Below are 16828 nucleotides of genomic sequence, written 5' to 3' on the forward strand. Positions count from 1 at the left end.
CTTCTGTGGTGTGTATTGCTCTGCTTATCACACAAACAAGTCGACAGAAGGAAGCAAAACACCAGTGATGTTGCACAATAATTTAATTTACCAGAAGACCCTTAGTCGAGACAGAAGTAACCGCAAGAGTGTTCAGTTCCTCACATGCTTTAGTTGTTTTTGAAAAGAAATCATAAAGTAAGTCCTGAAAAGGGCACTTTACTCATTCTGTCCATCCTGTCTGTCTCTGGTCTAGTTTGTGGAAGTTATGCAAAAAAAACAAAGGGCTCTGTGACACATCACCACATTTTCTCTCTCAATCAGCATTTGAGTGGTCCTGAGCTGAGTCTGCATGTGTTAAAAAAAGCTTCACCTAAATAATTCCTTTTGAATGATAAAAATGAGTTTTAATGTGAACAGACTATACCGGTAGTTTCAGTGGAGGTGTTTGCTCACATCAGGCACCTGCAGGAAGGTGTCAGAATCACATAATAGTTTTTTAACTTGTTGCTTTACAAAGCATGACAGAGATTTAAATGTATTTCTTTTTAGTGCGTAGTGCATTCTTGCAGATACCATTTTGGTATCAGAGAAAGCATCTCCAATGAGCATGTTCATGTTTTTCTCTAAGCGTCTGTTATTCTTCACCACTTAGATTATCAAATTATTTCATTTCCGGTTGTGTTCTTTTTGATTGTATCTAAACATATATAGTATCCAGGATATCCTTCATCAGTCCCTTTGTTTGCATCCTGTCTTCTCAACAAGACTTCAGAGGGGTAAGTAACTAATTTGCATTGCAAAGGTGTTTGAGTTAAAAATCACTAAAATCAGAAACTAGTTTTCAGTACATTTGTTTCTTCAAAAATGTATCCTTTTGACATTTTCATGGATTTGTAAAATTCTTGACAATCACAGAATACTAAGTCTTTACCAAGTCATTACAACACATTCTGTAATGCTTAATACCTCAAAGCAAGCAGAACATAAAGAACAAGATAGTAGCGATTCCTGTCAACCAAGCACTTTCACTTCTCCTCCATTTGTGAAGGATTGTTTTGTAAAACCAGTTTCTACTTCCTTTGAGTTAAATTCCCATAAACTGTGTTCCCTTTCAATAGTATATGTAAGAATTGTATACATAAAAATAACATATATTGGATCTGCAGTATAGACTAAGTACAAAATAGAATATTTTTCCATATTGAGTACATCAGTCACAATTTCCCTAAGGCAGTTTTCCATTCTTATCACAGCTATGTTTGCATCTGTCTTATACGTGTGAGGATTCAGTTCCTGAAATTACAACTTCTTCTTTCTGATCCTCTCATCTGAATACTCTGTTGTGATTGTGAGTGTGCTCTATTCAACTGTTGGAGGGTTTCAGGTGTTCTGCTGTCTCCTTGTTTACTACAAATATGGATCATGTTCATCCAACCACAGACGATTACTGGGTGAGTGGATCATTTTCAAATCTTTCATGTGCATCATCGGTCATCAGGGGACGAACTGAGACGGTCTCTGTTTGCAACTTAGATTTTATAACATGAGCAGTTAACCCATCGTAGAGAACATATTCCTAACAGATATTTTCAGATGAGTTAGTCAAATGTTGTACAGTATCTTCCACAAACATTAGCTATCTTTAAAGTTCCTTATTGACAAAATACTGAAACAAGTTTTATTTTGACATTTTTAGAATCTTATTATGACCTTTGTGTCCAAAACTGCCATCACTGAGACTCAAGTAAATTAAAAGAAAATACACAATGATGGGTTTCTGGATGACACCGTTTGTGAAATGCTGAGAAGCACACTTTTACAATCCATCTGTTTCAAGAAATTGAGTTAAGTCTTTTCCTCTCTTGTCAACAGGACTATCCCGATGACTATGACAATTACACCTATTCCCCTGACACAAGCAAGTCGCAGGCCGTCCCATGCTTGCAGGAGGACAGCTACGGGTTTGCACAGAGGTACTCTCCTGTTGCATACACTCTGGTGTTCCTCCTGGCTTTTGTGGGCAACGTGCTGGTGCTTTGTGTGATCCGACGCTACCGAAACTCTCAGAGAAGTGGAGCCTGCTCCTACTCTCTGACGGACACCTTCCTCCTTCACCTGGCCATTTCTGACCTCTTGCTGGCCTTCACCCTGCCCCTGTTTGCAGTGCAGTGGGCTCACCAGTGGGTGTTCGGCTTGGCTGTCTGCAAGATCTCCAGTGCCCTCTTCTCCTTGAACCGCTACAGCGGCATCCTTTTCCTGGCCTGCATCAGCTTTGACCGCTACCTGGCCATCGTCCATGCTGTCAGCTCTGGCTGGAAGCGCAACACCTGCCATGCCCAGATTGTGTGCGCCATCATCTGGGTGTGCTGCCTGGGCCTGAGTGGAGTGGACATGGCCTTCAAACAGGTAGAGGAGGTGTACACTGTGGGCCATCAGAAGGCGCTCCTGTGCCAGGTGTGGTTTACTGAGAACTCCACCCAGTGGCAGGTGGGGCTGCAGCTGGTCAGTGTGCTTCTGGGTTTTGGGCTCCCCTTACTGATCATGCTCTACTGCTACATCCGCATCTTCAGGTCCCTCTGCAACGCTACTCGTCGCCAGAAGCGCAAGTCTCTCAGCCTCATTGTCTCCTTAGTTTCTGTGTTTGTCGTCTGCTGGGCACCGTACAGCTGCTTCCAGCTGGTAGATAGTCTGAACAAGCTGGGCGTGGTGGCTGGAGGTTGCCAGTTTGGCCATGTGATGGACATTGGGACTCTGATCACTGAAAGCTTGGGACTGTCGCACTGCGCCCTGAACCCTCTGCTGTATGGCTTTGTGGGGGTGAAGTTCAGGAGGGAGCTGGTCAGAATGTGTAAGGGGCTGCTGGGACAGAGAGGCTTGCTGGGGATGGAGGGGTGGAGGGAGAGGAGGCTCAGGAAAACCACCGGATCCTTCAGCTCTGCAGAAAGCGAAAACACCTCCTTCTCTGTGATGGTGTGAAACGAGAGACAGGAAGAGCGAGGTGTGTGTGTGTGTGTGTGTGTGTGTGTGTGTGTGTGTGTGTGTGTGTGTGTGTGTGTGTGTGTGTGTGTGTGTGTGTGTGTGTGTGTGTGTGTGTGTGTGTGTGCGCGCGCGCGCGCTTGTGCGCGTGTGTGAAAAAAAATAGAAAGCAAACTTGAGTGAAAAAAGAAAGGATTAAAATATATAATAAAAGTTTAGCTTAATTTCAACTTTAAAATGTTCTCAGCGGGAAAAGTGAAGAAGTGATTTCTTTGCTTTGATTTCTGATAGTTTGTATGGTGCAGCTTCCAACATGTTTAAAACGAGACACCACATCTCACACGCTGACCCGGTCATCTAACTTTTTTTTTTTTTGTGTGTCCACAAATCTAATCTTGTGAAACATCTAGATTACTTCATACTCCTAGAAAAGCTTGTTCAGCAGTTGAGATGTAGCTGTGGCCTCATATCTCACATCCTTACACTCAGTATATATTCTTATCAGAATCCACACTCTGTTTACAGAAAAAACAAGTTTCAGATTATAAAATAGTGAAAATGGTTGTGTTAAAATTTCTATTTCTCGTTGGTTTTTGTTTTTTTCGTGATCCATATAAAGCTGGTCTCTCTGTGCTTCAAAACTCTTCAGCAGTATAACTCATTTTGAATTTTGTATATTACATCAAAACCCATGATGTTTGTGATGTGCCAAGATTTTTGTAATAAATATTTTGTAATTAAATATAGTGTCCTGTTCTTATATGCATCAACATCTCAGATTCGTTCTCTGCACGTTTACTTGATTAACTTTCATCCAGCACAGCATGCAGTTGCCAAGTGCACTGACAGGTCTCCTGATGTAAGTGGTAGAATTTAATGTATTTAAGTTACAGGTACTTGTACTTTACTTGAGTATTTCAATTTAATGCAACTTTGCACTTCTCCATTACAGGCAAAAGTTGTGCTTTTAACGCCACTATATAGTTATAGTCACTTTTGAGATTACAATTTTCACATCATTTACAAGTCAAAAAGCACTTACCAATGCATTGCATTTCATAAGTGTATTATGTAATACTATATTTGTATGTAAAATACAAATGTCAAAAATGTCAAAAATTAACTTTAAAGTAGCTTAAAATGTAATTACTCAAGTAAAGTAGCCTGCAACTACCTCAAATTACAATGTATTTTATTTCACAGCAATACAATACCTCAAACACTATGTTATGTTTTAGTTTTCACCCTTCTGTCTGATTTAAAAAATAAAATAAAAAAAAAATGTACTTGAGTAAAACCATGATCCCACTAAAACATCACTGTCACACTCTGATGTAAAAAAGACCTACTGCAGATTTTATTCATCTTCATTGTATTCATCCAACCCGGTAAACCCTCAGGTGGTTGGAGCAGGCCTCGGGTTTAAACTCTTGTTCGGTTTGGAGACACAAACGCAAACAGCTCCACCTCGTGGAGAGCGGCTTTGTGTGCGGCGCATTGTGAGAGGCATTGTTTGACTGTACTTTGTGTGCAGCACTCCCGTGCGGTTCATAGTAGCATCAAGTCAGGCACAGTAAGCGGACGGCCGGAAGCTGGGTAATTTGGCCTTCAGAATAAAGCACCTCAACCACACGATAATGGCAACGACAGTAAGGACTGTGCCATTTTTTTATCATTTCGCTACAAACACAAGCACACTGTCCACTTCTCAGTCTCTTTTATTTTGTATTTTTAGCAGTTGACGCTGCAAGGATTTCCAATACACGTTTTATTTTGAAAAACAATTAATCGAGCGCTTCGGGTTTTATGTGTGTATTGACAGATTTGGCAGATTTGCAATGTGCGAGACGAAGTGGCATTTGATTAACCAAAATAATCCGGTGAGAGTGCACGTAAGTTCCTTCTGAGTTTATAATGTGATCTGTAAAATCATTGTTTGCTCCGCGAAGTGGCTCCGTGTTGTAAAACAGATAGTGAAGCGCAGCTTTGCTCAATCGTCTAGTTGCTTTCGTTTCTCCCTCTACCAGGGGTGCTGTTGTAATCGAGGATTTCCCCGCATCTATTCCCCTCTAATTCTTACTTTAGTCATTGTTAAAGTTTACGCTCAAAGGCGGAGAGATATTTCTTTTCGTTTTCTCTGCTGGACTTGATGTTCGCTCGACAGCTGCAAGATGTCCCTTCCAAAAAACTGCGGCAGTAAATTAAACTAAAGCCGTTGACCCCGGTGTGAAGAGTTTGTCCTTTTTTAGTATCATCCGTCCTCTGCGCACTGCGAGGTTATTGTCCTCTAAAGTCTGCAGCTGAAGCCTTTATGTAGCCAATATGTGCGTATTATACGGTGCAAGTGTTCTCTCATAATAAGCAAGTATATGTTGCCGTTTATAAGAAATGTAGACTTGATACATAATGTCAGTTGTAGTCAATTTTTGCGGTTCAGATATTCAAGCCTTTACCAGCTGTTTCTTTTTTTAGTTTCAGTTTCGCACCTGATCTATGCTGTGGAGCACTGTATGTCTATTTGCGCGAGCGTCTTTGACGTGTCGTATCTTACACCAGTACTTCTGGTTTCGTGGCGTACGTGTTTGCGTATCTTCATCAACAGTAAAAACAGAGTGGCTAGAGCTCACAGCCACTGTGCATAAAATAGCTTCATAGGTTGTGTGCGTGCGTGACCAGGGGGAACTGTGCTTCCCGTTTAAACCAACTCCACTGTTGCCTCATATAGTGAGATCACACCATGAGTTCTGAGTGGGTTGAGGCTTGTTTAAAGAGGGTCAGTCGGACTTCCCAAAGGGACATTTTCAGGACTCTACTCTCTCTCACACACACACACACACACACACACACCCACACCCACACACACACAGCTGACTGTCAAACACACAGAGGGAGGAGTATATAAGCTGGTGTGTTTCAACATCCGTCCTCTGAGGCTCTGCAGCATTTTAGATTTCTCTCTCTTTGCCTCCACAGTAGATGAACATGGATGTGGTGCTTGATGGATTATTTCTCCAGAACGGCACCTATGACTACGATAACAACTATGAGTATAAAGAGGACATCGAGCCAGGAGCCAGTAAAGCGGTGTGGACCCCGGTACTGTACTTCTTGGAGCTGGTTGTAGGGCTGCTTGGAAACGGACTACTCCTGGCCATTCTGGCTAAGAAGAGGCGATCCTGGAGCATATCAGACACCTTCATCCTCCACCTGTGTGTTGCGGACATCCTGCTGCTGGTGACGCTGCCCTTCTGGGCGTTACAGGCGGCTCTACAGTGTGGATGGTGCTTTGGGGGCTTTCTCTGCAAGATCAGTGGAGCTGTTTTTAATGTAAGTACCAAGTCGTGTGTGTAGAACAGTCTGTGAAGTGAAAGGGAAATCTTTTCAGTGAAGCTGTGAGAAAGTTGTGTTTGGCTGTCGGCCATTATTTCCCTCCCAATCAAGGGTCATTGTACTTAATACTTTTATTAAGCAAGTACACTCCCCGGTCACATCCACATTTCAGCATTTCTAGGAAGAGGCAAGAGGAGGGGATCAGAGTAGAGGAGAAGTGAAAGCTGGCTGGAAGTTTCCATCTTACACTAGATCACAGCTCAAGTTTTCCTCTTCTTTTTCCTAGATCAACTTCTACTGTGGCATCTTTCTGCTGGTTTGCATCAGTCTGGATCGCTACTTGTCCATCTTCCACGCCACCCAGCTGTTCTCCCAGAAGAACCCCAGGTTAGCTCATATCAGCTGCCTGTCAGTCTGGATCATCTCCCTTATCCTCACCATCCCTGATTGTGTTTTCCTGGTGGCGAGGAAAGATCCGGCCCAGGTGAAAACCCTGTGTGTTCCCAGCTACTCCCAGTCAGTAACTGATTGGCAGCTGGTGTCACGCATTCTCCACCACACGCTGGGCTTCCTGCTGCCTGCAGCCGCCCTGATCTTCTGCTGCTCCTGTGTCCTGCTTCGGCTGCGGCACAGCTCTGACGGCCTCCGAAAGCAGAGGGCCGTCACCTTCATCCTGCCCCTGGTAGCGGTCTTCTTTCTCTGCTGGCTGCCGTACAACATCACACTCATTGTGGACACCTTCAGAAGCCGCTCGGAGGAGCCGCATCAGCCTGAAAGTTCCCTGAAAACAGCTCTGGCGGTCACATCTGCTTTGGGCTGCATGCACGCCTGCCTCAGGCCTCTGCTCTATTTCGGCCTATGTAGAAACGTCAGGAAACAGACACTGGCCATGTTTAGAAGTGCTAAAGTTGAATCTGAGAGCTCGCTGTGGGGCTTGGGTGTTGGCAAGGAGGCCCTGCCTGACCCGAATCCCGAAGGGGAAGCGCTGAAACAGATGACAACAGATCATCAGGTGCAGTCAACTCAGTGCTGATTAATGGACAGAAATGCCCTCCTGTGACTCAGAAGGGATCAGAGTGATGCTCCACCCGTGAGGGGAATTTAGGGTGAAATCGTGTCATGGGTTCAAGGGAAGGAGGACCTTATGATGAGATAAGGATGAGAAATAGATATTTTTACAAAATGACTCTTCAATGTGAAGGTTTCCGTGCCATTTCATGGTGACATTCATTGTATTTGTATTTTGCAATCACTGTTGCACAATTTTAGCTTGTTACCCTAAATCATGAGTTTTTTTATTCAATTGTAAATATCTATATTTTTTGTTGTGTATTATTGGTATTATTATTATTATTATCATTGTACTGTTTTATATAAGTGTCAGTGAACAGTTTTTAAGCTGTTTAACAATTTATCATAAAGCTTTAACGCCATATACAGTATATGCCATAATGCTTAAAATTCTTGGAATGGAATATGGTAATATAGAAGCCTTTGTAAAAACAATACAAGATAATTCTTCAGTCAGTGTTATTGGGATCCTCCATCAAGTAGACTGACAGAGTTTGTTCCATGTAATCGGATGACACAATTGATTTATTACTTATGTTATCTTGTTACCTTCAGACAGTAAAGACTGTGTGGATTCCACGATTGTGCAGTGACTTTGTGTGTGTGTGTGTGTGTGTGTGTGTGTGTGTGTGTGTGTGTGTGTGTGTGTGTGTGTGTGTGTGTGTGTGTGTGTGACCACAGTGCAGTGAGGGAATTTCCCGTTGGCAAATCCCACAGCCTTATTTCTTTTTGACTTCTTTGTTGCAACATGGTGTGTGGACTGCAGGATGGCGGATGACACAAACAGGTGGTGATGTCATCAGTCAGGTGACAGAAGAGGAGGAGGAAGTGGGGAAGAAAGATCTCAATACTGAAGCTCTTTCATAGCTCTCGGCTTACTCTCATCTAGAGACTTGTCTGTTTGTTTGGCGGAGTGAGAACAGTGCCATGCTTTATGGATGGAAAAAGGGTGTAGGTTGCAAATGGAGGAAAGGAGAGGAGTTAGAGAAGACGAGATCTTATTCTAAAGATCACGGTGCACGTTGTGTTGAGCACTAAATTTGTGGTTTCCCCTCCACATTGTTGGGTCAGGTTATGTCCTGGTAGGCACGCTTGATTTCTGCACTCAAAGCAAGATAATGTTAACACATATAAATATGACCTGAAATAAAGTGATCTTTCACAACTGGGTGTGCTTTTAGAAAGTCTAAAAGAGTAAAATAAGTTCACACAAGAAAAGACAACACCTTCCCTCCTCTCTGGCCGCCTATTTTCCTTCCTCTTTCTAATGGTGTTTCAGTTTGCCTAGAGCCAAAGCCTGAAAACAATGGTCTAATGTTAGAAAAGCGGCTTTTATCTGTGGCGGCAGCAGCAACACGTCAAGTTTATAGCATTACTGAGTATTGCCTCAGATTGAAGTGTTATTTCCTGTGTCAGCTAGAGCTTCTCACCAAACGTATCAGGACTTTTCTTTAATGAATAACAAATCTGTTATCAGTACAAACACAACTTTGTTGTACCGTCCACAGTAAAGGGAGTTGAGTCCACCAAAAATTCAAGGCTTTTTATTCATCTAAGTACGTACAAAAGTTAAAAAGAATTGAGCATCGTGACTAGATGACTGAAACCAAGACAAATGCATGGTGACCACATACCACACAGAGCTTGATGTGTTTGAATGAACGTGCAGCCAAGCTGTTAACTCTGAAAGACTGTGGGTGAGTTTATGAACCCTTCGCTCGCTTTGTTCTCTACCTCCGTGTCGGAACCAGTAGCGTAATAACAGGGTATCTATACTATAGATACCCTGTTATTACTGGAATCAAACTTTAAGGGACGCTTTCTTTTTAACACCAGTGCCACCAGCCTGCTGTTGTGAAATGTTTGCTGCTCGTCTAAATTATGAATGAGACGTGCTGTGATGGAAAACAGTAGTCTGCCACAAGTCACGGCATTTCCCTGTGCTCTTTGCTTTTCTATCACCTGTCTGTTTTTGCTTAGGCAACGTGTTTGAGGATGTGCGGCGGCATTTTGTGACTTTAGTTTCCTGTCAAAGAGATGTAAGCTATTTCCCCTGAAACCCCTACGTGATGGTTCGCAGTCAACTTGTTGTTCATGCTTGTATTCTATGTAATCACCTGATCCTGACTATATCATAAGCATAGAGAACATTTTTTAGAGAAGTTACGACATTAAAATATCTTAAATGCTCAATACATACAGAAAGAACAGATAATACAAAAGGGCCGTTGCACAATCTAACTTCTAAAGTTTAAATTGTGAAATTCATGCTGCAAACTATCCTCTATCATTTGTTACAGGGTATACAGTATTTACTTGACTGATTTGATAACTTCTTAACTAGCTGTATAGGAAAAATGTGAAAACATCAGTTTCTGGTAAATACCTCTCAAGATTACAATTTAGGAAACCTAAAGTAAAAAATCTCACATGTAACACAAATGTTTTTAGGGATAAAGCGCATGGGTGTTGGATAGCATTTTTGACTACCCACCAACTAAACTTAAATATTTTCTAGGTATTTAAAATGTATTTATTCATTCATTTATCTGTTCAATTTTATTTTCTGTAAATTCTATACAATTTTGTATGAAAAAATTGGCCTTTAAGGGGTCCTGTCGAGCTGTACTGTAATGTTAAAAACATACTGGTTTATGATAAAAAAAATATAATTTTATTCTGTATTTGAACAATCCATGTACAAAAATAAAATACAACATATAGTAACCTATAATTGTGGTATACAATATATTTCAAAGCAGGATATAGCCTTAGTAATAATACTCACTGAAGTATTTACATGTTATGTTGCAATGTAGCCTGACACTCAGAAAAGGGAAATTACTACTTCTCCGAGAATAATATATCTGCTTCCTACAAGTACAGGTGTTTGACCTCAAGTCCCAGACAGTCAAATTATTTTAGTCATGTTCATGTTGACTATGTTCAAGTTCAGCTACTAATACTGTGAACTACAGGACACTGAAAGAAAGCATAGCATGTTACTGGTTATATGACACAAAAAATGAACAAAAGCATTGTACAATCTGCTGTTCATGTGTCTTTTTACATACATATGCTAATTTACAGGTTCAAACTTGTATTTTGGGTTTATACTAAAACATGTTAACATGCATTAATGATAAAATAAAATATTGTTTTTTCTCATACTGTCTGAATATACCTGTATTTACACTCTGTCTGAAACACACTGTTTAAGCACATTTAACAACAGAATTGCGTCCATGTTTGTGTCCATGTTTACTTTGTGTATCCACTGCAACCGCAAAGAGACTGGGACACATTTAGAAGGTTTACGCTTAAAACTCTGGAATGCTCTATATTGTATACAATAAAATCAAATTGCTCGTTTAAAGGCACAGTTTTCTTTACCATATGGGACCTTTCTGTAATTTTGTCAGCGTGGTCAGTTTTGTACATGTTAATACGTTAGGGTGTCTCTCTTCTAAATAGCAATGGAGTTGGAGGTGTCAGCAGACTCGGACCAAATGGAGCTTCTCCTGCTGGTAACGGATTGCAGTTTGGCACTTGTCTTCAGCTTGCAGCCCAGAGACCTCAGGATGTCCAGGAGCTGATGCCGGAACTTCACACCCACAAAGGCATAGAGGATGGGATTGAGGCTGCAGTGGAGGAAACCCACGGAGGAGGTGATTATCTTGGCTGTTTCAAGAGACGTTCTGAGCCCGCAGGTCTCGCTGCTGTTGCTGGAATGAAGTGTGTCCACCATGAGTGTGATGTTGTATGGCGTCCAGCAGAGAAAGAAAACGGCCACTACTGCCACGATGACCCTGAACGCTTTCTGCTTTTGGAGGCCCTGGGAGCCGCAACGCAGCCGGTGCAGGATGCAGGAGTAGCAGAAGATCAGGATGACTGAAGGCAGCAGGAAGCCCACCGTGTGGAAGAGCAGGCGTGATGCCAGTCGCCAGTCACCTACCGTCCCAGAAGCAAATCTGATGTAGTTGCGTACACACTGTGTTTTTTTGCTTATTCTATTATCATTCACAGCTTCCAAAAAGACCCAGTCAGGGATAGAAAGGAGCAGGGAGAAGAGCCACACTGCCAAGCAGCTGACCTGAACGACCCAGGGCTTCCTGCGTGAGTACATCTGGGTAGCGTGGACGATGGACAGGTAGCGGTCCAGACTGATGCAGGCCAGCAGAAAGATTCCACAGTAGAAGTTGATCTGAGGGTACAAAGAAATCCGACACAAGTGAAAAATCTCTTTGCAACCACGATTTACTATCATGCACTCTAGTGCACAGTTAGTGCATCTTTGCTGTTGCACACCTCTTACCGTAAAAACAGTTCCGGTGATCTTACAGAGAGGAGTGCCGAAGGTCCATCCATGATCTTGAGCGGATTGTGCAGCCCAGAGGGGCAGAGTCACCAGCAACAGGACATCTGCCACACCAAGGTGGAGGATGAAGGTGTCCGTCACACTCCAGGTCCTTCTGCTCTGAACCAGAACTACCAGCAGCACTCCATTCCCCAGGATGCCCACAACAAACGCCACAGAGTACAGAGCTGGGATGAACACCGACTCAAAATGCCCAACCTCTTTCGAGTCGCAAATGTCGTCACAGCAATCGTATATCGTATCATTAGATTCATTGTAGTATAATTCATCATCAAAAAGGCCATCGAGGCTTTCTCCGGTCAATGTATACACGCCGTCCATCAGTGAACTCTGCACAAAAAGAAGAACAAATCTATACATTAATTTGGTTCCAGCACCACACGGTGGGGCTGTTTACACATTTATCCATCTATCCATTGTCTGTATCTGAATTATCTGCACATTTTTGAAGTTCATTTAAAATGCTCTGTGTAATACAAAAAAGGAACAAACAAGACAGATCAGAGCAAGATAACAATTCAACACACTCAAAATTAATTATGTCAAACAAAAGAGGATAAGTCACCATATGCATTTTGAGCAAAAGAGGTTTCGTTCTTTGAGTAACTGGTTTGTAATCTGTCTATTAGACATAATCCTGAAGTATTCTGGACAAGTTGTATCTGTGCTCATAACTTTTTGGGGTGCATTAGAGTAAATACTTTGAAGGCTAAAGAATACCCCTTGTTGCCGTTCTTGTTAAACGTAAGCACCATCATTTCTTGACCGTGGTGTAACAATGCCAAATGATGTGAGGTTTTATGCTATGATACCTGATAAACTTCATGACTTTGTGCCAATCAACATGATCTGAGTTCCCTGTTAAGCTGGAGGAAATTATGACCACTTCAGTCATATTACTGTGCAGAATTGCTTTGAGCAGATTTGGGGAAGAGAAATTGATGCACACGAGCAGAGGAAGCGTGTGTAATTTCAGTTTCAGCAAGAGTCTTGATGCACTAAAATATTCATCATGTTTTTTTATTGAAACACAAATAACCAAAATAGCATGACTCAAGAATAACATGGACATATTTATGAAACAAAAATTCTGAAATACAAATAACTATGTGGATGAAAAGTGCAACAGAAAAAAAGTGTTTAAGAAAAAACTTTCAAGTGAGACAGAAGAGTAGAATAAAGAAAGAAATGACATAATAGTAACAATGCTTCAATCGTGCTTTAATCTGTAACTTGTTGCATGAATTATCATTTGGTCATGATGAATGACTCAAACGCAACTTTATACTGACTGGCACCGTAACGTTAACGGCACATTGTCACGCCACAAATCACATCACAGTCTGACCTACTGCAGTCTCTTACTGTGAACTAATATAATAATAATATAATATAATAATATAAATAAGATTCAGTTCATGTTTATCAGCAATTAGTTAATTAGACGAAGATCACATACACAAAACAGGTGAGAAGTACAAAAGCAGTTGAAATGCATTGATCAAATTATGAATAATGTCATGTAATGTATTCAAATCTTCCTAGTAACAAACCATATATGGATCGTCTGAAAATATAGGCTACGCCAATAACTTACCAAAGTGTAATCTTTTGATATTGTCTTCTCCTCTGTGAGCAGGTTAACAAGGGCACACAGCTGAAATGATCAGTGTCACCAAAAACAGCACATATAGAGCCACCAAAGGGGAAGCCCAGAAAAGAGCTGTACCTCTAACCATACATGAAACTTACGCTTATGAGGAGGAACAAAACCATGCAGAGGTTCTCATGTTTTAAGGGAACTCAGGGAAACTATTGATAATTGGAATTATTTTGATTTCAACCCCACTTTTAGTATTTTGGTACACTTTCCATAAACACCTGTGAATAACATTTCTATGAATTCACACCCACAGATACACTGGCACGGTCATGTGTGGAACGTAATGGGCTTTTCAATGTAACATTCAATTGAGATGTTGAAGCTGTTAATTACATTTCTGAACTGCAAATTTGGATTAGATAACTTTATTCACCCCCAGGTTTGTCATCTATTCACAATGACAACAGCAAAGGTCATCATACTATAATGATGCACCTAAAAACAAGACCAATGAAATCTGCAATACAAATTAAATTAAACCTTATAAAAAATATATGCTACTATATAAAATACAGATTCAAGTATTTAAATGCAACTTTGATAGATCTAATGAAAATCGTACAAACATACAAACAGCAGTGAAATGAGTTTCCAGTGGTCATGCTGTTCACCATTATTAACTCACACACCAATTTACAGAGACAACTGAGGTTAGTTCTTGTCTGAACATCTAAACAAACAAAAAATAATAATGAAAAATAATGAATGTACTTCTTCCTATTGGTTAATGTGTCTATCCTATCAAGTTCTATACTTCTAGTAGGCCTATTGAACTGTTTTTCTTCTTTTTGTGTGTTTTGTGCATTTCGTGCACATACACGAGGACGCAGATGCACGCAGGTGATGCGTTACACAGTCCTACTGATAGTGTCACACTATTCCTCTGATGCCAGGATATGCTGCAACGTGCCAGCAAAGACCAGGAAGAAGAAGCTCTCACTGATGAACTGATGAACTTGGCAACAATAAAATCAACAACCTGTTACTATGAGAACAGGAGTCGGAAACAAATAACATTCAAACTCATGTTGAGCTACTGGATGTCTTGATATGCCCCAACGCCAAACCATCCACCATGCTCCATGCACAGGGTTGTAGTGCTAAAACAGTCATGAATTGTCTTTATACTTTCAGTCCTTTTACGCAAAAAATTGCACTTACAAACATATGCACACACACACACACACACACACACACACACACACACACACACACACTGGCCGTCAGTTAACAGAGTTGCATATCTTTTCCACCACTCTGTTGAACTGGTTGATCAGCATACATGTGGTGAGAAGCGTCGTCTTTCAGGATGACTCTGGTGAGGGCCTGGTTCCTAATCTGGACCACGCAATGCTGGATTTTAAGTATTTACTATGCAAATGTTTTATCAGGAAGGGATTGCACATTTGTTAGACCACAAAGATAAACTCAAAGCAGTGCATGTAAAGATAACTCCACATTGCACCTTTAATGGGCTTGATACTATTTATATATCACATATCAGTGTAAAATCTCACCATAAATAGTTCTCACTTGCCATATCATAATTGCAGTTGGCTCCAAAACCTCAAGATTGTTATCTCAACTTTTTTTTTTTTTCTCGGTATTTGTATTCTCACCAGCATGTAAATTAGACACCTGCGGCTGCACCGGGTGTCAAGTGTCTGTTTCCCCTCGCCCATCTCCTCTTTAAAAGGTTCAGGGCTTTTTCCTGTTTGTTTCACACCTTTTCTTTCCTCTTTTGTTTTGCAGGGTTTGTGCAGTTCTTGCAGTGAGAGTCTGATGGAAGGGTTTTTCACAGGCCACAACCAGAGACAAATATTGCTGGAAACTAATATAATTTTGATTCACACCAAGGTTTTTACATAGAATGGATACAGCGTGCACACTTAAAGTTTCACTGTATGGTTGAGCTGTGAAATGTAGTGTATTGGACTTGGTCGGGTTAAATCATATGTCCCAAAAATCTCATGTGACATTACAGTTTTCAGATGTTTGGAAAGGGATGATTCATTTCTTTGAAAGCATAAATAAGATGTGGAAAGGTTGTTTCCTCAATGTGGTTTTTTAGACACCGAAGTGTTCGTTTTGAGATCCACACAAGAAATACTCAGAAGCATGTACAGCAGTACTGTGAGGTTGATTCTAAGATGCTACCTTCAAAACACTGTCATATGCTTTTCCTGTTTTAGCTAAAGAAATGTTAGACAGGAAAACAACGCTGCACCACTTCCTTCACATTTTTAAATGGCTTTTCTATATTCTATCTATACTATAGGTTTGTGAATAAACTGCGATAAAGTGTGATAAACTTAAGTAAAATAGTGTGTTAAATGTAGGTTGTGAGCATTTCCCTAAATTTTAGATTGTTTTCATTTGTGAAACCATGGAGATGAGGAACTGAAAGAACAAAAATACTTAAAAAAAAACATTTCCACACGCCAGTTTCTATAATTCTGTCCTGTTGGCTATCACATTTGAAAAGCAATCATCATTTTACACAGCCAGTTGTAATCAGTGTGCTTCGACAAGATTCAGTGTTGCATTATTTTCCACTTCCTGTCATGATGGTGGTGAGATACATCGCTCACAACAACATAAGTTGAAGACGCTATTTTTGGAAGATTTATTAATCATTCGGGATGTTAATAAGGAAATATCAAATGACCTTGAACACCTGCAGAAATGGTTTTGTATATCCTTCCATTTGAACATCTCCTTCCTTCTTCTGGTTTGACTGAAAGTGGTGTAACCACATTGTAGGTTAGTATGTCACAAACATCAGGACCTGAATGCATTAAAGGCCCTATATCCATGGCAGCACCGACAGTTACATCATCTCATGATGCACTGAAATGTTTCAGTCCTGACACATGAAGTCTGTTTGTTTTACAAGCTTTCTGATTAACAGAAGGAAAAAGGATACAGCTCGCAATCTCTGACAAATCCTTTCTAGAATATGGCTTTTGGTTTCAAGCTGTCTGTGAGATTACCGGGGGTTTCTCCCTTTAGGTCCTGGCAGGCATGTGCACAGATAGACCCCTAGTGGTGCTCAAGCACCTGCCCTTTTGCCCTGAATGAGAAAAGTGCCCCTTCTACTGGAGCCCAATTTTTTCTTCATTCATCAGTATTTAAGAATAAAAATTACTCTCTCTGTCATCAATTCCCCCCAAATGTGTTTTGATATCTGACGGGGCATTTATTTGAGTTCTTGTGAGAATTTCGCCCCGACATGCTCCTCGGTGCTCACAAGCCCCCTCCGCACCTGCCCCCCAAAATGTCTGTGCACGTGCCTGGGTCCTGAACTCCTGCCTGAAAACTAGCACTCATCCAGTTAGTGCGGGACACTCCAGAATGTAATTTTAAAACCTTTTAGTTTTTGTTAATGCACGTTTAGTACAGTTTTGTGTTGCATAAAGCTCAAATCA

General features: G+C 41.0%; 3 protein-coding genes across 5 annotated transcripts; 2 read left to right on the forward strand and 1 right to left on the reverse strand.

Annotated features, from left to right (window-relative positions):
• The first annotated feature begins 609 nt into the window (after positions 1-609).
• cxcr3.2 (chemokine (C-X-C motif) receptor 3, tandem duplicate 2) lies at positions 610-3700 on the forward strand. Of its 2 annotated transcripts, none has more exons than XM_068712878.1 (3): positions 610-758; positions 1359-1433; positions 1855-3700. In XM_068712878.1, the coding sequence occupies exons 2-3, from the start codon at positions 1398-1400 to the stop codon at positions 2956-2958; spliced, it is 1140 nt and encodes a 379-aa protein (XP_068568979.1). In that variant the 5' UTR covers positions 610-758; positions 1359-1397; the 3' UTR covers positions 2959-3700. The 2 variants fall into 2 exon arrangements, with proteins under 2 accessions (XP_068568979.1, XP_068568980.1); XM_068712879.1 differs by having other exon boundaries at positions 1367-1433.
• Positions 3701-4777: 1077 nt separating this feature from the next.
• On the forward strand, positions 4778-7938 carry LOC137874256 (C-X-C chemokine receptor type 3-like). Of its 2 annotated transcripts, none has more exons than XM_068712881.1 (3): positions 4778-4850; positions 5932-6285; positions 6575-7938. In XM_068712881.1, the coding sequence occupies exons 2-3, from the start codon at positions 5935-5937 to the stop codon at positions 7319-7321; spliced, it is 1098 nt and encodes a 365-aa protein (XP_068568982.1). In that variant the 5' UTR covers positions 4778-4850; positions 5932-5934; the 3' UTR covers positions 7322-7938. The 2 variants fall into 2 exon arrangements, with proteins under 2 accessions (XP_068568982.1, XP_068568983.1); XM_068712882.1 differs by having other exon boundaries at positions 4785-4838.
• A 2072-nt stretch (positions 7939-10010) lies between these two features.
• cxcr3.1 (chemokine (C-X-C motif) receptor 3, tandem duplicate 1) lies at positions 10011-13424 on the reverse strand. The gene is made up of 3 exons (XM_068712880.1): positions 13335-13424; positions 11675-12067; positions 10011-11563 (listed from the first exon to the last, which is right to left on the reverse strand). The coding sequence occupies exons 2-3, from the start codon at positions 12056-12058 to the stop codon at positions 10826-10828; spliced, it is 1122 nt and encodes a 373-aa protein (XP_068568981.1). The 5' UTR covers positions 12059-12067; positions 13335-13424; the 3' UTR covers positions 10011-10825.
• Between the last annotated feature and the right edge of the window lie 3404 nt (positions 13425-16828).

Source organism: Cebidichthys violaceus, unplaced genomic scaffold (assembly GCF_023349555.1).
Source record: "Cebidichthys violaceus isolate CVI_PGR_0920_01 unplaced genomic scaffold, fCebVio1.0.p SCAF_179, whole genome shotgun sequence".
Classification (NCBI taxonomy): domain Eukaryota; kingdom Metazoa; phylum Chordata; class Actinopteri; order Perciformes; family Stichaeidae; genus Cebidichthys; species Cebidichthys violaceus.

Bases quoted from the DNA above. Each gene is read 5' to 3' on its own strand.
- LOC137874256 (XM_068712881.1), top strand. From the start codon at position 5,935: ATGAACATGGATGTGGTGCTTGATGGATTATTTCTCCAGAACGGCACC. The intron at 6,286-6,574 runs GTAAGTACCAAG...TCTTTTTCCTAG, and splicing joins TCAGTGGAGCTGTTTTTAAT to ATCAACTTCTACTGTGGCAT.
- cxcr3.2 (XM_068712878.1), top strand. From the start codon at position 1,398: ATGGATCATGTTCATCCAACCACAGACGATTACTGG. The intron at 1,434-1,854 runs GTGAGTGGATCA...TCTTGTCAACAG, and splicing joins CAACCACAGACGATTACTGG to GACTATCCCGATGACTATGA.
- cxcr3.1 (XM_068712880.1), bottom strand. From the start codon at position 12,058: ATGGACGGCGTGTATACATTGACCGGAGAAAGCCTCGATGGCCTTTTT. The intron at 11,564-11,674 runs GTAAGAGGTGTG...TTGTACCCTCAG, and splicing joins TCACCGGAACTGTTTTTACG to ATCAACTTCTACTGTGGAAT.